Source organism: Prionailurus bengalensis, chromosome E3, assembly GCF_016509475.1.
Source record: "Prionailurus bengalensis isolate Pbe53 chromosome E3, Fcat_Pben_1.1_paternal_pri, whole genome shotgun sequence".
Taxonomy (NCBI): domain Eukaryota; kingdom Metazoa; phylum Chordata; class Mammalia; order Carnivora; family Felidae; genus Prionailurus; species Prionailurus bengalensis.
The window spans coordinates 24,079,710-24,105,599 of record NC_057357.1 but is presented as its reverse complement, the minus strand read 5'-3'; the positions used below and the strand labels follow the sequence as shown (position 1 = coordinate 24,105,599).

At 45.4% G+C, this 25,890-nt stretch overlaps 1 protein-coding gene across 1 annotated transcript in view; it reads left to right on the top strand.

Moving 5' to 3' along the window:
• OTOA (otoancorin) overlaps nt 1–24,127 on the top strand; it is a 66,083-nt gene extending 41,956 nt beyond the window's left edge. Inside the window, exons 21-28 of the mRNA XM_043560301.1 lie at nt 2,116–2,245; nt 5,384–5,571; nt 7,354–7,509; nt 15,270–15,412; nt 15,839–15,975; nt 16,520–16,617; nt 20,862–21,057; nt 23,454–24,127. Of these exons, the coding sequence (XP_043416236.1) occupies nt 2,116–2,245; nt 5,384–5,571; nt 7,354–7,509; nt 15,270–15,412; nt 15,839–15,975; nt 16,520–16,617; nt 20,862–21,057; nt 23,454–23,524 (1,119 nt within the window). The 3' untranslated portion in view covers nt 23,525–24,127. The remainder of the gene's footprint in view (nt 1–2,115; nt 2,246–5,383; nt 5,572–7,353; nt 7,510–15,269; nt 15,413–15,838; nt 15,976–16,519; nt 16,618–20,861; nt 21,058–23,453) is intronic.
• Nucleotides 24,128–25,890: the final 1,763 nt, after the last annotated feature.

The following is a 25,890-nucleotide window of genomic DNA, read 5'->3' as shown; positions in this document are numbered from 1 at the left end:
TCCAGAAAAGGGAGCACCGAAGTGCAGTTTTTCTAAAGCCTACACAGGGAAATGGCACACTGTCACTTTCCATTGGTCAAAGCAAGTCACATGACTGAGCCCAACCTCAGGGCGGGGATAGGAAGAAGTCTCCTTCATGCACAAGTGGAGGGTGCGGAGGGAGTGAATGTTTCCTGGACAAGACTCAGATGGACTGCAAGGCACGTCCACGTGTTCTCATCCCTGTACATGCACCTGCAAGATGTACGTTGTCACCTGTGCTCAGAAGGACCTGAACGTGGCATATCACCCAGGTTCACACATATGCACAGCACACATTCCAGTGTCCATGCATGGTAAAATCACCTTCTGGTGTGTCCAAACATATAGTCATAAGCAGCAGATATATACATACATATATATATTATATATATATATACACACACCCACACAGACATATACGTATATATATATGATATACTTATATGTGATATACTTACATATTATATACTTATTTTCTAAAGATCAACTTTTGAAATGGAAAAAGTTTTGTCTCCAGATGGTTACATCTCAAAAACACAGTGTAAGGTAGGGTTAAAAAAAGGCAAGTTGCAAAAGAATGTATAGTAGGATACTAAGTAAATTAGCAGATACTAGTTAAATTTTGTTTTCACTGTGAAAATGCTTTAATGATGGGTTTTTTTCCCACTGTGGAAATAGTTACATTAATTTTAAGTACATGCAAAACAGTTCTACATGTAAGACAAGTTTAGGAGTGCATGAGAATGGTTAGTGCTCAATTTAGGGTGATGGTTCGTTCCTTCTCTGGAAGGAAGGAGACCAAAGAGTGAGGCAAGGACCCATCAATTATATTTGTGATGTTTAATTTTTAAGCTAGGTTGTGGGTACATGGGTGTTGTGTTGTATTATTCTCTCTACTTTTTTTTTAATGACTGAAATGCTTAATAAAACAAGTAGTACATGCTCCTGGTTAAGAAATTTCAACTGTACCAGAAGCTACAAGATGACAGGACGTCTCCCACTCCCCAGCCTGCCTCCCCAAAGACAATTGCTTTTCCTAGATTCTTCTGCATCCTTCCATAAAAACCCTCCTCCTGCTTATATGTGTTCTTCCTTTAAAAAACGCAAAATGGAAAATACCATTCACTCTACTGTGCATTTTGCTGTTTAACAGTTAACCATGTCTCTTGTGAGTTGCATGTGACCTTAGCTGCCCATGAGAATCACTGGAGAGATTCTGAAAGGACACATACATGGCCTCCACCCCAGGCCAATTGTCTTAGAATCTCTGGAGTGGGGCCTGAGTATATGTAGATTTCCCAGGTGATTGTCACGTACAGCCAAGATGGAACTACTGGCTTAGAATGTGACTCAAATTCTGAAGGTTAGAACAGAAAGAGGAACTCTCGAAACCTGAGGTGCATTCTCTTTGGACCGAGTGGGACACAGTGATGCACAGCTGTGTGAGCGAGTTTGACGAATGCTCTGGGCTCATGAACACGTCTACCAATGAGATCCTGAGTCTTGACAAATTGCATTGGTTGTAGATTAGAAATGGTACCTTCTCCGGGGTACCTCTGGAAGCCACTTCATTGCTGGTTTCCACCCAGAATCAGACATAACCCTCTTTTCCTCTTTTTTGATGATAAATAGAAACTAGTAAAAATTTAAAAACAGTACCAGATCAAAATGGGGTAGGCTCACCTACATTTTTAACAGAAATTATCAGGTTGCTCCAGTAATGACGTACCATTTAACAGTCCCATAGAAAAATAAATGTGTGTATTTACTGCATTTATTCAGCATTAAGTAATAGCACTTTACCTTTTTTTTTTTTAAGGTAATATCACTTTATTTTATTTTTGGCAGTCTGATAGGTAAAAAACAATACTCATGTTATTGAACATTTATTGGATGCTATTGAGGTTAAGTATTCTTTTATATGATTCTTCGTAGAGAACAAATTAGTTGAGCTAGGAGATAAATTTATATAAGAAGCTGCTATAAAAGAAAAACAACCCCTGAGGGAGTAAGTAGTATCACAGTTTAAGTCTGTGTTTAATGTGCTTTAATTATTATTCATTCCTCCTCCTTCCTCTTCTTCCCCCCACACAGTTTCCTGATATCCTTCAACAAACAGCTTCCAAGATGGCCGGGACTTTGCTCCCCAAAGAATTCCTCTGGGCTGTCTTTGAATCTGTCCGAAACAGCAGTGAGAAGAGCCTCAGCTCTGACCCCAGCCCTGGTGAGTGTTTCCGGGGTGTCTGAGCTGGAGCTATGGCGGCAATGTTTGGGCTGAGTCCCTGGCATGAAGAGGCCTCCTCGTCCAGGGGGCTGGTTGAAACGTTTGCAAGGCAGTGGCATGGCAAAAAGCCATAGACCAAAGAACTACACCTTTGGAAAAGTGATTTGGAATCACGTCTTCCCCTCCTTCCCCAGGCCAGTGGGTTAAATGGTGAACGCGTGCAACACACATTTCAAAAAGATTGACTTAAAGGGTCTAAATGGCTGAGTGACTGGGCATTGCAGTGCTGGGGCCAGGCTGGCCGGTGTGAACCTTGGATCTGCTGCTTACTGGCTGTGTGCCTTTGGGTAAGCCCTTTAACCTCTCTGTGCCTCAGTGTTCAACGCTGTACGATGGGGACAATGAAAGTCTCTACCTCATTAGGTTATTATGAGAGTTAATGGATTTGAACCTGTAAATGTGTTCGCAACATTGCCTGGCATGTAGGAAGTGCTCAGTAAGTGTGAGATACTTTTATGACTTTTGTGCACCCACGAAGCACAGACTTGTGCCAGGCAGGAGGAGGCAAGGTTAATCGGACCCAATCATAATTGTAATAATAATCATTGGCAGCCAATGCTCGCTTGCTTTCCTGCAACAAATAATTACTGAGCGCCGGCTCTGTGAACAAAACAGACAAAAATCCCTGTCTTGGCAGAGCTTACTTTCAAGGGACGTGGGGGGGAGGGCAGGTGCCAGACAGTATAAATCACACACACAGTAAGTAAAAGACGTAGTAGATGGTGTGATGATGAGTGCCAAGAAGGAAGATAAAGCAAGGGAAGGAAGGGGGTCAGGGGGTGTGGGATGGGGGATTATAATTTGAAAAAAGATTTCAGATTCTGTGTCTCCCTCTCTCTCTGCCCCTCCCCTGTTCATGCTCTGTCTCTCTCTGTCTGAAAAATAAATAAACGTTAAAAAGAAATTTAAAAAAATAATAATTTGAAAAAAGAACGGTGGATGCGGGTTTCACTGAGAAGGTGACATTTCAGTAGACTCCGGGAGTGTGGGCGTGGACTGTGTGGACATGTAGTGTTGGACTCTTACGGGCAAATAGAAGTGTAACAGGAACGAGAAGGGATGGAAAATGAGAGGCCAGTGTGGCTGGAGCACACAAGAGGCAAGGCCACGTGGGGCCGTATAAAGGAAGTCCTAAGGACTTTGTCTTTGTCCTTGTGTTGGGGTGTCATGGGGGAATCGAGCAAAGAAGTGTCACAGTCTGATGTAGGTTTACCTCGGGTGGTCCTCTCTCCGTGCCCTGTCTCACCTCACCTCTGTACTATGATGTGGGTGCTGTGCTTGCTCCCATGATTAAGAGACTTGGCCAAAGTCACTGAGTGAGTAATGGCAGCTCTTGGATTCGTACCCAGAGCCGGTGGTGATCTCCATTAGCTCCTCCTGCCCTCACGACCTAGCAGTGCCCTTGTCAGATGGCAATGCTCCTACTCTGTGCATGTGGGTGTGCGAAGGTAAGACATGTCACTTGCTGAGGAGGAGCCTCTGTTACCAGCACACCATTGGGATTTTCTTTAGTGGTTCTGGGTATTAGTTACTGCCGCGCTTATAGTAATTAATGGATTAGCAGACTTACAACTTGGTTTCGTTTTAGTTAATTTATATGTATGTGTTGATTCATTCAACAAATACTTGCCAAACACCTACTATGTGCCGGACCTGGAACACAGCAGTGATAATACCAAGTCCCTGCTGCACTATTTAACCATTCTGTTCCTCTCTAATTCTGTATCACTGGATCCTGTTTTCCTGGGAAAGTGGGGTGGAGTGGGGGAGTCTAGGAAGGAGGTGTCTTTTGTGATAAAGATGCTTGAGGACCACACGTGGTGCCCTTGATCTGGTCTGATTTCCCCTCTTGACCAGAGTCCAGTGAGTTGCCATTGGTAAGGGAATGGCCACAGAGCTTGGGAATGCCCTGGCCCAGGTGGTGCTGGTGAGTCTGCGAGCCTCAGGGATAGACAGCTGCTAAGACAGGAAAGCCAGGATTGCTGTCAAGATAAGGAGCCCTGGTGGCTCTGGGTGGCTCAGTCGGTTGGGTGTCCCACTCTGGATTTCAGCTCGGGTCATGGTCTCACAGTTCATGGCTTTGAGCCCCTCATTGGACTTGCTGCTGGTAGTGTGGAGCCTGCTTCAGATTCTCTCTCTCTTGCTCCGTCCCTCTCCACCTCACTGTGTTTCTCAAAGTAAATGAATAAACTTAAAAAGAGAGAGAGAGAGAGAGAGAGAGAGAGAGAGAGATGGTATCCTTAAAAAAAAAAAAAAAAAAAAAAGACAAGGAGCGTTTGGTTTTCTCCCAGGTTGGGCATATCTGGGAGAAACATTTTGTTTGCGTGTTGATGATGTGAGCTCATTTGACCAGGTGAGGTTCAACTTATTCCGAGACTGAAATGGACGGGTTTCTCCTGTTGCGAAGAAAATGCAACAGGTCCATTTCTCCTCTCCCTGAGGCAGTGGGAAGGCCATAGCCTCCACGATGATTTTCACGGACGGCATATCATTCATCCTCCCTTCTCACACCAGGAACTGAATGCTCCTTCCTCGTAATTCTGGGAGCTTTAACTCTGGGTTGCAAACTCAACTGTATGCAGGGGGGCTGCGGGTACATAGCTAATAAAGATAGCTAACACGTATTGAGCACTTACTGTATACCTGGCATTGTTCTAAGTGCCTCAGATGTAATGATACATTTAGCCTTCACAGAAGTTCCATGAGGTAATTTTATCCTTATTTTATCGACGAGGGAACTGAGGCAGACAGGGGTTATATAGTTTTGGATTTGAATCTGAAGCCAGAACTGTTCACCACCGGCTCCTACTGTCCTCCAGGCAATTTGGAGCCCCAATGAAACGTTGCAGAGCTCCTGCGGTGTGCGTGTGGTGTGCAAAAAGTTGGCATTTCCGCAATTTCATTACCAGGTAATTAGCAAGAAGTGCCAGAAGTGGGATTCAGGCTGCTCCATGTGTCCCTGCTCTCAGCGTCGACGCTAAGCTGCCTCTCGTGCATAAATCCAACTGGAGAAGGTTACTCGTTTCAATAAAGAAACAGACTAACGTGCCTGAAGCCCTCTTCCTCCCCATTCTTCAGGTTGCCATGGAGTCGTGGCTCCTTCCTCTGGTGACATCTTCACGCTGGCTGAAGCCAATGCCTGCTGGGCCCCCGAGGACCTGCTCTGCATGGAGGAGCACACGTTCATCAGGAACGTGGAACTTCTGGGGGCTGTCAGGGGTTTCGACCAACCTCAGCTGATGACCCTGAAGGAGAAGGCAGTACAGGTAAAGCCCACGTCAGGGTGGGAGCTTTCAACAGAGAGAAAACCCCAGAAGGACGGTCCCAGCATTTCTGTGGGCAGAGCCCAGCCCAGGGGGTTTTCACTTGGTGTTACCGTGTTGCAGTTTCTCTGGATGAACCCAGTGCCGTAGGTGTGCTCTTCGCATCTGACAAATTTCTAGTTCCTCTCTCTTAGGGCTGTGGCAGAGAACAGACATGTGTCTTGGCATCTAATGGATGTTCAGTAAAAAGTTCTGTGGATGTTCTGGTGCCTCTGACTGAGACAGTTTCCAGGAACTGTGCCTTTTCTTTCTCCACATGGAGGACCTCAGTTGCTGCTTACAGCAGGTTTTCTCAGAGGCTGTTGTGATTTTGTCGGAAAACATAGCAGAAAAAAGTGAAAAGAAGACTAGAAGTCATTTTTCATCTTTATAAAAGGGTCCCTTTGAGTGGCTCATTTCAGCCATTAGGATAGTTGTGGAATGTCTAGTTACCCTTGTGGGGTTAAGGCATTAAATTTCTTAAAATTATATTTATAACTCTTTTTTTTATATAGATGACCCAAGTTTATTGTAGAAAGGTGGGAAAATAATAAAAAAGAAAATCGGTCATAATCTTCTACCTAGAGATAAGCACTGTTAACATTTTGGTATATTCACCTGAAGCTCCCCAGACTTCTGTATATGTGTATAAAATATATTTATATATTTCATGCATGTATTTCATGTATACTTACACATATATGTTTCAAAAAATAGTATCGTGCTCACTCATTATTCAATAACTTGCTGTCCATACCTAACAGTATAAATGCATATTTTTCTTTATCAGAAATATAAATTTATATCAGCATTTTAAATAGCTATATAATATTTTGTTTTATGGCTGGTCCTTTTTTTTCCTGTCCTTATTTATTTAGCAAATTGGTAGACTTTTAGGTTGCTTATATTTTTTTAATGCCTCAAAGTACGTATTTGTACATATTTCTTTGGATACTTGTCTCATTATTTACTTAGGATAAATTCCTAAGGTGGAATTTTGGGGTCAAAGAGTGTAAATATTTGAAAAGCTATTGATACATATGACCAAATTCCTCTTCAAAAAGTACGTACCAATTATATTCTCAACATCCACAAATGAGGGTGTCCTTTATCCCATATCTCTTCAACACCATAAATGATCATTCTGTTTATTCCTTGTCAATATGATCAGCTAACATGGTATCCTCTGATTGTTGTTAATGTACAATTTAAAAAGTTGTGACTAAGACTGAACTTTTTTCCATGTTTCTTCTTTTGTGAATTTCTTATTCATGTCTTTTTTTTTTCGAAAATCAGTAAAACTTTGCTTCTGTCCTTTCACCATTAACAGAAAACTAGGGAAAGCAAAAATGTTTGTGTTTACAAGATAAATGGCCTCTTTACCCAGAAAACATCAAACCCTCAAACTCCAACAGGGAAGATAAGAGCACCCTCCCCCACTTCCCCTGAGCTGTCTTTGTCATCTTAGACAAAGCCTTAGTCCACTGGCCAGGGACCCTAGATGTGGCCAATTCAAGACGAGGGCCAAGAAATCAGACCAGTCCATTCCTGTGATACAAAGTTGTTCTGTTCATGTCTTTTGCATATATATATTTAAGTAAAAACAAGTGTAGTCATATTTTTCTTGTTGATTTTTAAGAGAATTTTATATATTAAAGAGATTTACCCTGTGTCTGTTTAAAATACTATTGGCAATGGTCAGCCTAATCTGGATTTTTTTTTTTTTTTTTTTTTTTTGGCTTGAAGTTTTGGGACATGCCTTCTTACTGGAAAGAGTACCATATTGTCTCCCTGGGGCGCATTGCTCTGGCTCTTAATGAGAGTGAGCTGGAGCAGCTGGATCTCAGCTCCATTGACACTGTGGCTTCCCTCAGCCAGCAGACAGAATGGACCCCAGGACAGGTAGGTAGATGTTGCTGGATCTTTTAAATATCCCATTTTGGTCTTAATTTTCTGTATATTTTCCTTTATATCTTGAACATACAGTATTTATAATAACTGTTTTAAAATCTTTGCTGCCAGGGGTGCCTAGGTGGCTGGGTCAGTTAAGCGTCTGACTTCAGCTCAGGTACGATCTCACGGTTTATGGGTTTGAGCCCCATGTTGGGCTCTGTGCTGACAGCTCAGAGCCTAAAGCCTGTTTCGGATTCTGTGTCTCCCTCTTTCTCTGCGTCTCCCTTGTTCTCTCTCTGAAAAATAAATAAACATTAAAAAAAATTTAGGGGCGCCAGTATGGCTCAGTCAGTTGGGCATCTGACTTTGTCTCGGGGCATGATCTCACGGTCTGTGAGTTCGAGCCCCATGTTGTGCTCTGTGCTGACAGCTCAGAGACTGGAGCCTGCTTTGGATTCGGTGTCTCCCTCTCTCCCTGCCCCTCCCCTGCTCACACTCTGTCTCTGTCAAAAATAAATAAATGTTAAAAAAAAATTTTTTTTTAATAAAAAAAATTTTTAAATCTTTGCTGCTAAATTTCCATCATCAGTCATTTCTGAGTTTGTTTCTATGGGCTAATTTTTCTCCTAGTTATGGGTCATGTATGGGTCATGGCTAGTAATTTTGACTGGCTGATGGGCATTGTGAATTTTATCTTTTTGAGTACTTGATTTAGTTATACTCCTTTGAAGAGTATTTGGCTTTGTTCTGACATACATTTAAATTACTTTCAAATCAGTTTGGTCCTTCTGAGGCTTCCTTTTGAGTGTAATTAGTGTGAGTCCAGAGTGACCTTAATTCTATAGTTAATTTGTCCCCATTACTCAGACATGATTCTTCTGGGGTCTCTATCTAATGCTGTATGTATTTCAAGACCTTTCTGCTTTGGCTGGTGGGAATGTGTGTTCTCTTTCTAACTCCATACAAGCTCTGAGAATTGTTCAGCCTGCTGCTTTCTGATGCCTCTTCCTGGTATTTATGTGGATTTCACTTCTGGCCTGTGTAGATAGGTCAGTACTGAGCCAGATCGGAGAAGACCTCTCTCTCTCTTCTGTGAAGTTTCTCTTCTGGTGTTCTGTCTCTCTCTCTGAACTTTCTTATTTTCCAGTACTTTCCCCCACAAATTACTGGTGCCCTGGCCTCCCTGACCTTGGATCTCTGTATTTCCAACTCAGATGGACCACTGGGGTTTTGGGGTCCCTTCCCTGCTCCCTGGACTGCAAGCTGCTTCTGGGCCATAAGCAAGGGTGATTTTCGGACTCTTCTTATTCATTTTCCCTCTTTCAGGATTATAGTCCTATGTTCTCCATTGTTCAGTGTCTGAATACAATTGTTTCTGTATTTTGTTCAGTGTTCTCATTGTTTATGGTGGGAGGGTGATTCCTGTGTCACTTAATCCTTCATGGTTTAAAGAAGAACTCCCCAGAATTTAATTACTTCAACTGGGAGGGAAGTTAACCCACTGGATTGCTAGAAAGGGGAGTCTTTAGCTGCTTCGTGGTATCTTCATTCTCAGGCAGCCCTCCCTCAGTGGTCATTTTCTTTTTTTTTTTTTTTTTTTTTTTTTTAAATTTTTTTTTCAACGTTTATTTATTTTTGGGACAGAGAGAGACAGAGCATGAATGGGGGAGGGGCAGAGAGAGAGGGAGACACAGAATCGGAAACAGGCTCCAGGCTCTGAGCCATCAGCCCAGAGCCCGACGCGGGGCTCGAACTCCCGGACCGCGAGATCGTGACCTGGCTGAAGTCGGACGCTTAACCGACTGCGCCACCCAGGCGCCCCTCAGTGGTCATTTTCAACACCAGGTTTATATATTATCTACTTAGTAACCCCATAAAAAGAGTGCCTTTTGGGGCGCCTGGGTGGCCCAGTCGGTTAAGCGTCCGACTTCAGCCAGGTCACGATCTCGCGGTCCGTGAGTTTGAGCCCCGTGTCAGGCTCTGGGCTGATGGCTTAGAGCCTGGAGCCTGTTTCCGATTCTGTGTCTCCCTCTCTCTCTGCCCCTCCCCTGTTCATGCTCTGTCTCTCTCTGTCCCCAAAAAAATAAATAAACGTTGAAAAAAAAAAGAGTGCCTTTTTTGCATTAATTTTTTTTACATTTTTTTAATGTTTATTTTTGAGAGAGAGAGAGAGAGAGAGAGAGACAGAGCATGAGTGGGGGAGGGGCAGAGAGAGAGGGAGACACAGAATCTGAAGCAGGTTCCAGCTCTGAGTTGTCAGCACAGAGCCCGACATGGGGCTCAAACCCATGGACTGAGACATCATGACCTGAGCCAAAGTTGGACACCTAACCGACTGAGCCGCCCAGGCGCCCCTTTTCACACTAATTTTTGAAAAAATTGCAGCATTGGCTGTAATTGCCCACTGCAAACCATCACTGTAGTCAGGAGTAGAGCAAGTTGGGTGGCCAGGCATGTGTCAGGGAGCGGAGTCCGTCTCAACATGACCCTGTGAACTGACAGTGGAGAATGGGAATGTGGGGGCTGCCTAAAGGCCCCCAAAGACATCTATGCCCCAATCCCTGGAACCTTGGAAGATGTTCCCTTATATGGCAAAAGAGATTTTTCAGAGATGATTAATTTGAGGATTTTGAGGTGGGAAGATTCTCCTGATGAGCCCGATGTAATCACAAGGGTCCTTATGAGAAGGAGGCAGGAGGCCAGAGATACACAAGGACACAGAGAAAGATTCGAAGGCCCCAGGCTGCTGGTTCTGAAGAGGGAGGGTGCAGCTACAGGCACCCTGTGGAAGCTAGAAGAGGCAAGGAAACAACATTCTCTTGAGTTTCCAGGAGGAACACACCCTGCCGACCCATTTTAGGACTTAGGGCCTCCAGAAACGTAAGAGAATACATTTGTGTTGTGTGAAACCACTGACTCTGTGGCAATTTGTTACAGCAGCAAGAGGAAACAAATACAGGGGGGTTCACCAAAAGAAAAGCATGGTGTTCTCAAACACAGGGTGGGGGGGGGGGGGGCGAGACACAGGTGCTGGGCAGGCAAAACCACTGCATGTCCCCCAGTTGTGTGAGCTTTTTGGAATCAGGATTCCATGATTCCAGGCAGGAATCCAGGAATCCAGGATTCCAGGCAGCCATTCCACAGCCATGGCTGTGAGGGTTACACCAGTCAATACATGGGAAACATTTTGAACAATGCCTGGCACATAGTGTTCAGTAAAAAGTACTTTTTTTTTTTTTAATTTTTTTTTTAACGTTTATTTATTTTTGAGACAGAGAGAGACAGAGCATGAACGGGGGAGGGGCAGAGAGAGAGGGAGGCACAGAATTGGAAGCAGGCTCCAGGCTCTGAGCCATCAGCCCAGAGCCCGATGCGGGGCTCGAACTCACGTACTGTGAGATCGTGACCTGAGCTGAAGTCGGAGGCTTAACCAACTGAGCCACCCAGGCGCCCCTATACTTTTTTTTTTAATGTTTATGTATTTATTTTGAGAGAGAGTGAACGTGAACAAGGGAGGGGCAGAGAGAGGGGGAGAGAGAGAATGCCAAGCAGGCTCTGCACTGTCATGGGGCTCGAACCCCGGAACTGTGAGATCATGACTTGAGTCAAAATCAAGAGTCAGACACTTAACCGACTAAGCCACCCAGGCGGCCCAGAAAGTAATTGTTTTCATTGTCATGGCCATCATCATCATCATCATCACCACACTTCCTCTCTCTGGAAGTTTAAAAGTTGCCTCAAAAAAAGAAAAGAAAAAAATAAGTTGCCTCATTTCCAAGATGGTCTAAACCAAGCAATTGGAGGTTCCTTCTATCCTGACATTCCATAATGACTGGTTTTGACTGGTTTGGGAAGTGCCACCTCAGCCTTCAGATATTAAAACCCTTCTATTTACAGTCCTGGAGAAAACAAATATATATCCAACTTAGAAACTAGAGTATCTCTTTCCCTTTGCACCAGTTTTAATTCCCATGGATGCCAGTGAGATTTATCAATATGTTTGAAGAGGATATGAAAACCTAACATTTGCATAGATCATTTGCAGTCAGGCCCTCAACTTTCGCTCCCAATCAAACCCTTAAATGCATGCTTCTAGATTAATAGACAGACCTGGCGGAACTACATTAACGGAGTTCAGTTTAAAAACCAATATAAGGGGGGGGAGGAAACTATTAGAGAAGCCAGAGGGATGAACAGGGAGATTGAAATCTTAGAGCTATTCATTTTTCAGAGGGTTAATATTGCCTCAAAGTGTTAGTATTAATTGTCTGGGAATCATTACAGATACACTGGTCCAGTCATTCAAGTAAATATATTTTGGCTTATCACCTCGCAAGCTGAGCTTGCGTTTTCCGGGTTCCAGTGGTGAGGACAATTTAATACCGCGTCCTCAAAGTAATTTTATTTGTATTGTATTTTTGCGCTTTCATTTTATTTATTTATTTTTTTTTTAATTTTTTTTTTTCAACATTTATTTATTTTTGGGACAGAGAGAGACAGAGCATGAACGGGGGAGGGGCCGAGAGAGAGGGAGACACAGAATCGGAAACAGGCTCCAGGCTCTGAGCCATCAGCCCAGAGCCCGACGCGGGGCTCAAACTCACGGACCGCGAGATCGTGACCTGGCTGAAGTTGGACACTTAACCGACTGCGCCACCCAGGCGCCCCTGCACTTTCATTTTAAAATGGGCACGCCTGATAGTTGAGGAGCACACATCGTTAGGAGTCATCTAGTGAAACCTGATTTGGGAAGCCTTGATAGGAAACGTTCAAAAGCTACCTCGAATCTCTATGTTCTCGTCATACCCAGACATCTTCACAGGCTACGAGTACAGGCTCTGGAGTCAGACTGTGAGCTTTGTAATCACTAAGGGAAGTTTCACGGAGAACCTGATCAGTCTGATTTGCAGGAACATGGGAAATCTTCCTGAAGCCAGTCCATGCGAAGGCAGCAATCCAATGCCATTTCTTTTGTTTTTTTTTTTTTTTGACATTTTTAAATGCTTTTTTTTTTTATTTGTATTTGAGAGAGAGAGAGAGACAGAGTGCAAGCAGGGGAGGGGGCAGAGAGAGAAGGAGACGCAGAATCCGAAGCCGGCTCCAGGCTCTGAGCTGTCAGCATAGAGCCCAACGTGGGGGTCAAACTCACAGACCGTGAGATCATGACCGGAGCTGAAGTTGGATGCTTAACCGACTGAGCCACCAGGCGCCCCGATCCAATGCCATTTCAAAGGGGGTACCTATTGCCTACAACTTCTGTAGATCACTCACTCAGATATTCATTCATTCATTTAAAAAGTACTTACTGAACCAAACTGTGTGCCAGGCGTTGTACCAAGCAGTAGGGATTCAATAGCTAGCTGGATATTCTGTGCGTCTTGGGATTCTACGGTGGCACAGACAAAAAAGTGAGCACAGTGACAAGTGTTTTGAAATTGTGATAATTGATGGGGCACCTGGGTGGCTCAGTTAGTTAAACGTCTGACTTTGGTTCTAATCTCCTGGTTCGTGGGTTTGAGCCCCATGTCGGGCTCAGCACTGATAGCTCAGAGCCTGGAGCCTTCTTCAGATTCTGTGTCTCCCTTTCTTTCTGCCCCTTCCCTGCTTGTGTACTCTCACTCTCTCTCTCAAAAATAAAGTAAACATTAAAAAAATAAAATGATGATAATTGATAACAGAAAATGGGCAAGGTGCTCATAGAAATAGTCAAGGAAGGAGGCTATTTAAGATAGGTGAATCAGGGGAAGAGGTAGTGTGTAAGCAGACCTGAGGAGGGGTGCCTGGGTGGCTCAATGGGTTAAGCGTCCAACTCTTGATTTCAGCTCACGTCATGATCTTGGGGTTTGTGGGTTTCAGCCCTGTGCTGAACACAGAGCCTGCTTGGGATTCTCTCTCTCCCTCTCTCTCTGCCCCTTCTCAGCTCGCGCTTTCTCTGTCTCTCTCAAAATAAATAAAGTAAATAAACAGACCTGAGGAATGGGGAGGCAGCAGACATGAAAAGTAGAAACCCAGTGCAACATTTCACAGTCTTTGTCACTTTCTCTTAAACTGTAATGATTCTTATTGTGTGATAAGGATGAACTAACTATTCTTATTGTGTGATAGGGATGAATTAAAAAGGGATGGCGGGGGTGTCTGGGTGGCTCAGTTGGTTAAGTGTCCAACTCATGATCTCAGCTCAGGTCTTGATCTCAGAGTCGTGAGTTCAAGCTCTACATTGGGCTCCAGGCTGGGTGTGAAGTCTACTTTAAAAAGAAGTAAAAGTAAAGGAGATGGGAAGACTCACTATATCCGTGTGACCCTCACTCCCATTCAGATGTTTGTCCTTGGATGTCTCCTCCCTTTCTTTGCCTTGGGAGCTCTTGTCCTCTTGTAATCTTTTGCACCTGCCCCTATGAGCACTGAGGGATCCAGACTTTATTATACAGAGAATCTCCAAAGGCTTGACTTGAATCCTTCCTCAGGTCTGACAATCAAATCAGATCAAATGAATCAGGGTTCATTTAGTTACAAGTGGCAGAAAAAACAACCCAAAGTGGCTTGACCAAGCAAAGGAATTTATTGGCTCCCTTAACTGAAAAGTTCAAGTAAAGAGTTCAGGTATGGCTGGATTCTGAGTCTTCAACACTATTGTAAAGAATCTGTCTCTCACCATCTTTTGACCCTACTTTCCTTTGCGTTGGCTTCAGTCAGAGGCAGGTTCTTTCCATGCAGTGAGTTCTAGCAGGTTCAGGTGTTTATCCTTCCAAGGTCAGTCCAGAGAAAGACTGTCTTATTCCTCTATTTCAATTAGGACATCCCTAATTATTCCAGCTAACGTCCTGGTTGGTTTTGACTGGATCACATGCCCAGTCTAGAACAAATCATGGCAGCCAAGCTGAGGGAAAACTTGACTAGTCGGGACTGGGCCATAGCATCACTTCTGGAACTCAGCAGGCAGTTACTCCAGCTGAACCACATGAAGTAAGAGTGTGGGAGGGGTGGCTCTCCAGGGAAAGTCGTGCACAATGAATGGCTACTGTGGAAGAATTTCAGGGAACCCTACACATCCACACCAACCCCCTTGAATCAAAGCTCACTGAAGAGATTCCTCTGTGATTTTCTACACCAAAGCATTTGATATACTACTCTCTGGAATTGAAGAGAGAAGGACAAACCTATTTCTATAGGACTTTAGAGAAAGAAAAATTCACTGTGGCCAAGATAGTCAGGGAAGACTTCATGAAGAAAGTGACATTTGACTTGAGCCACTGCCCCTCCACGCCCCCACCGTCCCGCCCAAATAAAAAGCTGGTTGGATTATAACAGTTGGGGATGCAGGAAGTACATTTCAGATGGAGGGAATGATTTGAGCAAAGGCAAAGGAGCAGAATATTACAAGGTTTGTGAGACAGTGCTGGAAACAGATGCTGGAAAAGTTTGGATTCTGACGCAGGAGAACTTATGTGAGCAAACTATCTGAAGGTCATGAGTGACTGAGGAAAATCCGCCAGCAGACACAGACACAGGCACAGGACACAGTTCCTTTCATGCCGGTGAAGGATACAAGAGTTTCACTGCCAGAAGACACCTCCCTGGATCAGGGGACACACTCAATGGAAGCAGCACCTTAGGGACACGAACATGGAGGTGGTGGCTAGGATGCTTCGGAATGGGAGTGTGTCCAGAGGAGTACGGGTGGGGGGTTGGTCCAGAGGCTACTGATCTAGCTCTGTTATTCCCTCCTAGTCTCTGGATGGTTCATCTTTATTCTTCCTTATTTTTTATAGGCTAAATCCATTCTGCAAGGATTCCTGGAGGATGCAGGCTATCGTATCCAGGATCTGAAGAGTTTCCACTTAGTAGGACTTGGTACAGCCTTGTGTGCTATGAACATCACTGAAGTCTCACTTATAAAAATCTCAGAATTCAGGTAACCAAACCAGTTGTGTGCACAATGGCAAATGATTGACCAGCTCATGCGTCCAGCAACATGTTCTCTGCTTCCTGATGCTTTGCCGCCTTTCTGGGCTAAGATAAGGAGTGGAGTCAGCTGGATCCTTTCTGGATGCTGAGCCTACCTACCTTCTTTTTTTTTTTTCTTAATGTTTGTTATTTATTTGAGAGAGAGCAAGCATGGGAAGGGCAGAGAGAGAATCCCAAGCAGGCCCCATGCTGTCATCACAGAGCCTGACGCAGGGCTTGATCCCACGAACCATGAGATCATGACCTGAGCCGAAACCAAAAGTCAGATGCTTATTAACTGAGCCGCTCAGGCCCCGAGCCTGCCTACTTTCTGCACACCAGTTGTGTCTGAAGAGTCTCCCAGGCTCACACTATATTCTTCCCTCTTAATTAGGGTGGTGGTGGCCAGAATCGGAACCCTGCTCTGCAGCACCCATGTCTTGGCCGAGTTTAAGAGGAAGGCAGAAGTTGTATTTGGGGATCCCGCCAAGTGGTCCGGCCCTGTCTTGCAGGAGCTCGGGACCATTGCAGGTAAGAGGTGCCTTGAGCATGCCTTCTCTCCCTTTCCAACCTTTGTCCTGGGGACAAAAGCAAATAATGATAATAATAATAATAATAATAATAATAATAATAAATAGAATCCTTGGCTGTGTGTAGTGAACATCTCTAAGGTTACAGTGGAACCTAGATTCATGACTTGAAGGTGCAGAGGGTGGGGTCTACAAATCTCCCCTTGGTGATTCCTGTGCTCACTAAAGCGGTTTACGATGTGATTTAATTGGCTCCTAACTAGTTTCATACACAATCTGAAATTGTGTAAAGTTCCTTCTGGGCATACATTTCCTTGTAGGAGACCAATCAGGGCTGCTATGACCCACTTTTTTTTTTTTTTTTTTTTTTTTTTTTTTTTGAGTTGATTAAGGAACTTGATTCTCCAGTGTGATTTTCAGGGCCTTTGGTGAGGAATGCGGCTTGCCTAGAACAGACAGATCTGTACATTAGGCAGCACCATTAATAAAACAAGTAGAGTTCTGATGGCTGGATCTAAACCCTTGTGATTCCTTTTCCTCCTCAGCTGGATTAACTAAGGAAGAGCTCCAAATGCTGGACAAGGATTTGATGCCGTATTTCCAGCCATCAGCAATCAAATGCCTTCCTGATGAGATATTCAAAGTAGGTACCCAGTTCTTCAAGGAAAATAGGAGCTTGACCCCATTTCAAATCACATAGGGGAACAGATGGCAGGCCTCGGATTCTAGAGGCTTGCAACCAGCCTTCTCGGAAAGGGCCAGGGGGGAGCTGTATGCCAACAATGAATGGGTCACATGATAATTCTGGGTTAAAATTTTTTTTTCTTAAAACTTTAATTTATGTTTTAATTGTAGTTATTTTTATGGTTGTCTTCCCTTCATAGCAGGTGGTATTGATTTTCTATTTATGATGGTAGGACAGGTTCATATTTCTTTATCCAGAACCCTTGGGGACAGATATATTTCAGAGTTCAGAATTTTCCAGATTATAAAAAGATCACTCTGTGAATCTACAGTATGCAACTTAACACCCCCAGCAGTGTCTGGGGAAGCACCTTACGCATTAATATTTCTGTGAAGTAATCAATGACGTCACATTAATTGGAATAAATAGAGACTCTAAATGGCCTTCAATCAATTCAGGTTTTGCAGGCAAAGAAGTTTGTCTTAAACTTTGGAAAACACTTTCAGCTTTGAGACGTTTCTGGATTTCAGAATTGCCAGTGAGGGATTGTAGACCTATATAACATTTCCTTACTATTTTTATTTTTTAAATTATTTATTTAGTTTTAAAAATGGTTATTTACTTATTTTTGAGAGAGAGAGAGGTCGCAAGCTGGGGAGGGGCAGAGAGAGAGGGAGACAGAGAATCCCAAGCAGGCTCTGCATTGTCAGCACAGAGCCCGATACGGGGCTTGAACTTACAAACTGTGAGATCATGACCTGAACCACAATCAAATATCGGATGCTTAACCAGCTGAGCTCCCAAGGTACCCCATAACATTTCCCTTTTTTTCTTTTTTTTTTTAATTTTCTTTTTTCTTTTTTAAAATTTACCTCCAAATTAGTTAGCATAGAGTGCAACAATGATTTCAGGAGTAGATTCCTTAGTGCCCCTTACCTACTTAGCCCATCCCCCCTCCCACAACCCCTCCTGTAACCCTCAGTTTATTCTCCATATTTACGAGTCTCTTATGTTTTGTCCCCCTCCCTGTTTTTATAGTATTTTTGTTTCCCTTCCCTTATATTCATCTGTTTTGTCTCTTAAAGTCCTCATATAAGTGAAGTCATAGGATTTTTGTCTTTCTCTAATTTCACTTAGCATAATACCCTCCAGTTCCATCCACATAGTTGCAAATGGCAAGATTTCATTCTTTTTGATTGCCGAGTAATACTCCGTTGTATATATATATACCACATCTTCTTTATCCATTCATCCATAGATGGACATTTGGGCTCTCTCCATACTTTGGCTATTGTTGATAGTGCTGCTATAAACATGGGAGTGCATGTGTCCCTTGGAAACAGCACACCTGTATCCCTTGGATAAATACCTAGTAGTGCAATTGCTGGGTCGTAGGGTAGTTCTATTTTTAGTTTTTCGAGGAAACTCCATACTGTTTTCCAGAGTGGCTGCACCAGCTTGCATTCCCACATAACATTTCCCTTTTAAATGAATTTAAGTAAAAATATTTTAGTTGGTTTAAGGAAAAGTGGTAAGAAAACATCAAAGGAGTATGTTAGCTAACGTGACAATAAATGATTAAGGGAAAAAAAAAAGAAAACCTCAAAGGACAGGTGACGATGCAATGGAAAAAAATTGACAGGGTGGCATTGGGTCAACTGTAGTGGGGTAGTCAGTGAGGGGTCCTTGCTTCGTGTCTCCGTACAAGACTAGTGTTTGGTGGGGACGGTGCGCTCTGATGAGGAGTGGCCCTGGTACTCTTGCTTGCTGGGTAACTTGGAAATACATTCTGTCCACCACAACCATGTAAGACACACAAACGAGGCCGGACAGACTCCCGCGATGCCACATCACTGGTTCATTTCAAGACAGACGGCAGACCTCGAATGACTTCAGAAGACAGGACAGATGCCAGCACAGACAGTTCCCCAGCTGTTTCTGGGAGATAAATCATAGTCCTTGAGGCTACAGAGCTTCCCCTCTGGGGGGCTCTGCATGGGATAGGCAGCTTGGTTCAGGATGCTGCACACTTCTGAGCACTTTCTCCTGGTCTTGTTTGGGATGCACTTTGTGGTTGCTTCCTTGTTTGGGTATTTATTTCAGAAATCCCTACTGACCACCCCCCTGTGGTGGGCTCCGGGAGAGATGCCCCTGGGGTGTAACCCAGTGCATGCTGGGCCTCAGAAGGTAACATGACAGAGTGCAGTGGCCTGGGTGGAGTCCCAGGTGAACTGTGTAAACTTAGCCCTCTCTAAACGGGGAAGCTGCGTCTCGTCTCTGGCACCTCAATGCAATGTGACAATCTGGGATCACTATTACTGGATCTCCCTTTTTTTAAATTTTATTTTACAGATTCCAGAGGTCTCCATTTTCATGTGAAACCTCCTGATAATTAAATGTTGGCAACCACTTTTAAATTTATTTATTTTTTTAAAACAGAGTCCGGTAGGCCTAGAGATTCAGCCTGGCCTCTGGGCTGCAAGCCAGCCCCATCGGAAAGATAGATAATTTTTGTAGTACAGACTCCATTAATGGTAGATGTAAGGTGTAAGCCAGAAGAGTACCTGTGTTGGGTGTGTCTGTGTGTCTGAGGGAGGAGGTGATGCTGACCTTGTGCGGCAGGTCAGCTAGGTCGGAGGGAGGAACGGTGTGGCACACGGAAGGGCGGGGCAAAGGTGCTGCCTCTCCTGAGGGCTACAAATACGGGCGCTCATTCTCCTGCGGGGAAGAGTCCTGGGGGAGGCAGCTGCGGAGGTGGGCTTGGCCCAGAGTGTGAAGTCCCCATTGCCCCATTCAGGAGCCGGAACTGTGTCCTGAAAGCGGGGGGGGGGGGAGGGAAGGGTTCCAAGCAGGGGAACAACACGATTCCAGGGAAGCATCTCCTTAGGGAATAAGAAGAGGGTGAAGGAAAGAAGAGGGGCGGGTGAGGGGGCATAACCCCTTTCCCAGAATCTTTGGGGTCCTTCGAAAATAAGCAACATAACTTTACAAGCCCCTCTACAAATTCAGAATCCTGCCATCCCATCTCATTCCAGACCCACTGAAACTAGCCACCAAGTCCTCTGAGCTAGAAGCGACTTCAGAAAACATCTTCGTCAGGGTCCTCAAAGACCCTAGTGTCCTTGGCAGAATTTCCCGCTTCCAGTGCCCATGGCAGACGTCACTTTCCTTCACTGAGCCCTCACAGGACCCACCCGCATGGTGTGCAGGCAGTCATCAGAATCCACACAGGAGATGAGTTCTCTGTGCCATTCCACATCTAGTCTAGAGCCCAGAGAGGCTGTGAAACTTGCCTAAGGTCACATAGCAAGTATATGGCAGACATAGATACTAGCCATATGATACTGGCTGGGACACAGATTCAGATCTTTAGCCTTTAGGCTTGTGTTTTCTTCTCTAAATCAGTGTTTCTCAGGTGGGGGACCTGGAGCCTGGAGAAGGAGGTACCTTGCGCTGAATTAAACAACATTAAGTCACACAGTGAGAAAATCGTGACTCTCTTTTCAACTCTCTGTTAATGCTGATTACTTCAAGGAGGAAGTCTCAGTTTGGAGCTAAAATGTCTTTAACACCTCTATAACACTTAAAGGCTCCTTTTTATTACATTTTAAGAGACCTTGGTTCAGAAATTGTTGGCCAACAACTCTAGCTAGAATTCAGGAAGGTTGTTTCATTTCTTTTGGCCTTTTGTTAATGGTTACCAATGGCAAGTCACTCTGGTCTTCCATTTTTGGAAATTTCCACTTAAAATTTTCCATTTTATTTTATTTATTTATTTTTAATTTTTTAAAAAATATTTATTTATTTTTGAGAGACAGAGTGAGACAAAGTGAGACTGGGGGAGGGGCAGAGAGAGAGGGAGACACAGGATTGGGAACAGGCTCCAGGCTCTGAGCTGTCAGCACAGAGCCTGACGCGGGGCTCGAACCCACAGACTGTGAGACCATGACCTGAGCCGAAGTCGGACGCTCAACCGACTGAGCCACCCAGGTGCCCCAAAATTTTCCATTTTAAAAATAAATTTATTCTAGCAGTGAAAGAGCGAGGAGATTTTAGGGAAAGATCCTCAAGAGGAGCAGAAAGGGTACACGGGTGTGGCAGAGTTGTGCGCGGCCCTGGGCGGGTGACCGAGGTTTGGGAAACCCGCAGAGGGGACCCACTGAGGGCTCTGTCCCTCCCTCCCCCCCCCCATCCCGCTGCAGGAGCTGTCCGCGGAGCAGATAGCCTCCTTGGGTCCCGAGAACGCAGCGGCGGTGACCCCAGCCCAGCGCAGGCAGCTCAGCGTGTTGCAGCTGCAGAGCCTCCAGCGGGCGCTAGATGGCGCCAAGACTCGCTCCTGGCTGGACACGCCCCCGAGCGCCAGCCCCGCCCGGACCGTCTCCTCCGCTTCTACTCTAGGTGAGGGGGATACTCTCCCTGGTCCTCCTTAGCCTTGTTCCCTGTTCTTGGGTGGGGACGTTCCTAAGATTAAAAGTGGGGTCTCTCACAGTCTTCCGAGACTCTGCATTCAGAGAAAAATCTAAAGTCCGTAGCAAGCGTCTGTAAATGACCCTCAACTCTGCCTGTACTTTGAAGTCACCTGGGGGAACTTAAAAAATTAAAAGAAAAAAATTTTAAGTTTATTTATTTAGAGAGAGAGAATGAGAATGAGAATCCCAGTCCCAAGCAGGCTCCACACTGCCAGCCCAGACCGGAGCCAAAAGCAGGAGTTGGACTCAACCTACTGAGCCACCCCAGGTGCCCTGGGGGAACTTTTAAAACAGCCAGTTTCTGGGACCCATCCAGAACTCGTTGAATCAGAATCTCTCGAGTGTAAATGCATTTCACCGGTTCCTTTGCATCCTACCTCCTTCTCACCGAGCACTATTAATTAATAAATTTGACCAGTATATATTGGGCACCTACTATGCATCAAGCCTGCAGCAGGGGCTGGGCATATGGGGGTGAGCAAGACGGGTGAGGCTGTCTTGTAAATGAACAAGATGATTTCACATCCAGGAAGACCAGGGAGGGAAGGAGGCAGAGGGAGGTGGTGGTGACTAGGGCTCAGCTAGGATAAGGGGGTCAGGGATGTGTGGCTTTCCTTGCCTTTCTTTTCTCTTCCTTCCCCCTCAGTCTGTCACTTCTTTGTGGCCCCTCCTATCTTTAGTGAGCACCATCTCTGGACAAAGCATGGTGTTGGACTCTGGGGAGATAGCAGAGAGCAAGCCAGATGTGTTCTCCATGCTCACTGAGCTATCGGTTGAGCCTGGGGTTGAGGGAGGGCCTATGTAGCCAGGCGACCATGAGGCAGTATGACAGGTGCTGTGATGGGGAACACAGGCACTGAGGGAACACATGGGTGAAGCAGCTGACGTGGGCTTGGGGGGATCGGGGAGTGCCCATGGCAACCTCCCAAAGATGGTAATGTCTAAACTGGAGCCCAAGCTGGGGAGAAGATAGACTCAGCCCCATGGACAGTGTCCCAGGTAGAGGGAGCAGCGTCAGCAAATATCCAGGGAGCGAGGAGAACTTGGTGCTCAAAACCTCCACTCCGCCTTTTCCTGACCTGAATGGCTCCCTCCGTCTGCCCCAGCCTTCCCTTGGCGGGGGGATGGAGACCTGGGAGAATTCCCAATTTCTGCAACCACAAGTGGCCACAGACGGCACTCACAAACAGGAGCCATGACCTTTGATATACTACTATTATTTTAAAAACTTTTCATTGAAATAGAATATGCATACATTTAAAAATTACTTTTAAATATCGTGTTTTGTGTGTTTTATATAATACACACAAGAGTTAGTACACAGGGTTCAAAACAGGTAAGTAAGGTCTGACAAGGAATACAGTGAAATGTCTCCCTCTGTCTGTCTCCTGTCCCATCATCACCTTCCCTTCCCCAGAGGCAAGTGATGTTACCAGCTTCTTGTGTATCTGTCCAGAGATAGTCAGCCTGTGCATGTCCATAGATTATCTCTGCACTTTTATAAAGGGTAGTTGTACCCTTTGTTATGTATCTGTACATAGGAGCCCGGCAATGGTTGGTTTTCTAGTTGCATCATAACTGCATTTAACCAGATCTCTACAGACGGATAGTTCAGTGTTTTCTTTAAAAAAACAAAACAAAAAAAAACCCAAAAAACAACTTACAAACAAGGCTGCAGGGAATAACCTTTTATCCTTTGCATCTGTTCAAGTATATCTCCAGGATAAAGTCTTCAAAGTGGTATTGCTAGGTCAGAGGGTATGTACATTTGTAATTTTGATGGATATTGCAAAATCCCCTGTAGAGAGGCAGGACTAGTTTTTCCTTGAACCAACAGTGTCAGAAAGTGGTGTCCCTGTGGGACCTTAGATGCCCTACTCCTTGCATTCATCCCATAGGCCCTTCCTGAGGGGAAGACCCTTACTCTCTTGTTTCTTAAACTCGCTTCATTATCAGGACCACCTGGGAGGGATCCTTAAAATACAGATTCCTGGGCCTCATGACAGACTTGCTCAATCACAATCTCCGGGGAGAGGAACCTGGGATTTGCATTTTTGACCATCTCCCCAGGTGACTCTTAGGATTAAGGCAGCTCTGGTACCAGCTGATTCACATAATGACATTGAATTCTCACTTCTCGGGCCCTGCATTCGGGTCATGATTCCCACGTTAAGAGAAAAGAGCAAACAAACCGCGTTCCGGGGGGAATCACGTGAATGGGCCAGAGGGAGACTCAGGGAACTGGGCATGATGTATCTGCCCACGACCACCCCTCCTCCCCCTGCGGGTTGCTGAGGCCTCCTGTGCATCCCTGTTTCCTTTTAGGAGCCCCCAGTGCCTGGGGTCTTTGGCTCTGCTGTCCTTTGCTGGTTCTTATGGCGGAGACCGTGTGGTGAGCAGCGTGTGTGCATCGCCCTTCAGTTCTCAAGCAGCTGGCCCAGGGTGTGTGGAAACAGAGGCACTTCAGACTGTGAGACCCCCTACCCCAATCCACAGCCTCCGCTGGGGCGGGGAGACCCCAGGGCCTTGAAATTTCAAAGGCACCAAAAGGAAGAATAATTGTTAAAAATGACTTTAAAAGTTCTCCAGCTGGCTTGTGTCCTCAGCAGAGAGACGTTCTCTGCCCCGTTTCAGCCTCTCTTGCTTTCCAGCTTGGAGACAGAGAAGCTGTGGGTGGGAAGGGTGTTTTCTGTCAAGGGCATGAGGACCTGGCGCCCGAGTTCCTGGCATCTCTCTCTGAAGAGAGGGCAGTAACTTGTGCGTAAGGAGTGGCGGGTGCTGGCAGTGGTACCATTTTATCCAGGGCCTGATCTGGCTTCTTCTCTGGCTTAATGTCTCTTCCTCGGAGCTATAGGCTACATTGGATTTCTCCTTAGGTATTTAGCAGAGCCGAAATAAATGAATCCCTCAACAGAAGCCAATATTCCTGCCTGATTGCTGGGACTAATTGATGTTTTGGTGGGCATTGCATTGCCTGGAAATTAAAACATTTAACATGGCTCAACGTTAAATCAATTTTTAAATACATTTTCCAGATGCCTTCCATTTCTTTGGGAGTCAGCTGAATGAATGGCTGTGGAGTTATCCGTTAAGCTTTTAAAACAGTCCTTTTTTGACGAAGGTGGTGGCTCTTCCGGTTTTAAGTTGCCCTGGGCTTTGGGGATGGGTTGAAATAAAAAGGAAATACATAGTGCAAGTCAATCACCCATGTGATTATAGCACAGCAGGGCAAAGTCAGCCCACTGGCCCAATCCTTTTGGAGGCTGGGATGGAGTTACTTCTGGAAATTTGCAGGATGCTCTTGGCCTCGGGCTCAGGAAAGGGCAACGGCAGTGTGGTTTGCCACCTCCCAGGTGTTATGCCGTCTCAAAAATAGCAATCAGAGTCATTTCTCATGACATCCCTTAGGGAGCAAGTTAGACATCCTGGGCACTTCTCTTCTGCCACCAGCACGCCCTGCGTTCTCTTCCTGGTCACGCATCCACAGTAGATGTCTCATCTGGAGATAGGAAGAAAAGCCTGCCTGAGTTTCCAAATATCTCTGGTGTTCCATAAGAGGTGGGTGGATTTTAAAAAGCAGCATGGGTAGGTGTTGTAGAGACTGGTGTATTTTCAGATGTCACATGCAGTTATGATAGAAAATTAAAAGGCTGGCATATGGAAGGTGTGGCCCTGCAGGTGTTGTTTAGGGTCTGATTTGGTTCTTCTCTCATCCTGGCGGGGAAGTGGCAGCTCATGTTCCTTCTCAATCACAGATCATCAGTCTTGTTACCAACAGCACCAGCCCCCGGTTTAGCGGGGCCAGACTGGCTGATCTGAGAGGGGCGTTGCGTGAGAATGGGTCCAAGCAGGCTTGGATCCAGCTCAGGACCCACTTTCCTTTGGCCTTGGATTTTCCTGGGGAACAGCAATTAAAACAACTTTCCTTTGAGTCAGGCGTCACGCTGCCAATGTCGTGGAGCTTTTGTGTCTCACCTTCCCTTCTGATCATTTGGTTTTGATTGACTTCCTGGACCCTGCCTGCCATGTTGGATGGCTGCAGTGACTCCTGGAGGGCCAGCTCTGCATCAGGCACTGCTGAAGGGGCTTTGCCTATATCATTAGCTCACTTGGTTGTCATCACAACTCTGCTACGTGGGTGCAGTTGTGATTCCCATTTTCAGATGAGGGGACTGAGCCCAAGAGGTTAAAGAACTGTGGTCTAAGGCCCCTCAGGTAGGAAGGATTTTTGGATCTTGACTTCTTACCTCGCACTGTGCTGCCTCCTAGATGAGTATCTTTTAACTTCTCCAATAAGTTAGATCAGAGAGAGATTCTGTAACTCCCTTCACCTCCTCCTCTGGCGGGAGGCCAGCTTGCCTCACAGCACTTATAATTGGTGATTGCCTCAGGCAGAAAGACAAATCCAGCTTATGCCCCGCAGGACCCCTGGGGTCTCAGGTTGAGATGCACAGGGAAGCAGCGGGTCACACTGATAGGTGTTGTTCCTGTTCACCTTTCAGTGTCAACCCGGCCGTTGCATTCCCAGCCTCCATCTTCTACAACTGGCCCCCCAGGTGGCTGCAGGGATCATGGTCACTAGCACACAGGTCACGGTGCCATGGTCCTGATTGGTTGGGACCTGCTCCATATAGGATGTCAGATATCTGAATATCACCCCCAGCTGGATCCTTTGGTGGAACCCCCACCTTCAGGCCCCGTCCAGATGCTGAGCGTAGCTTGTGGGGGCTGGAAGTGCTTGTGGGGGCTGGAAGTAGCTTGT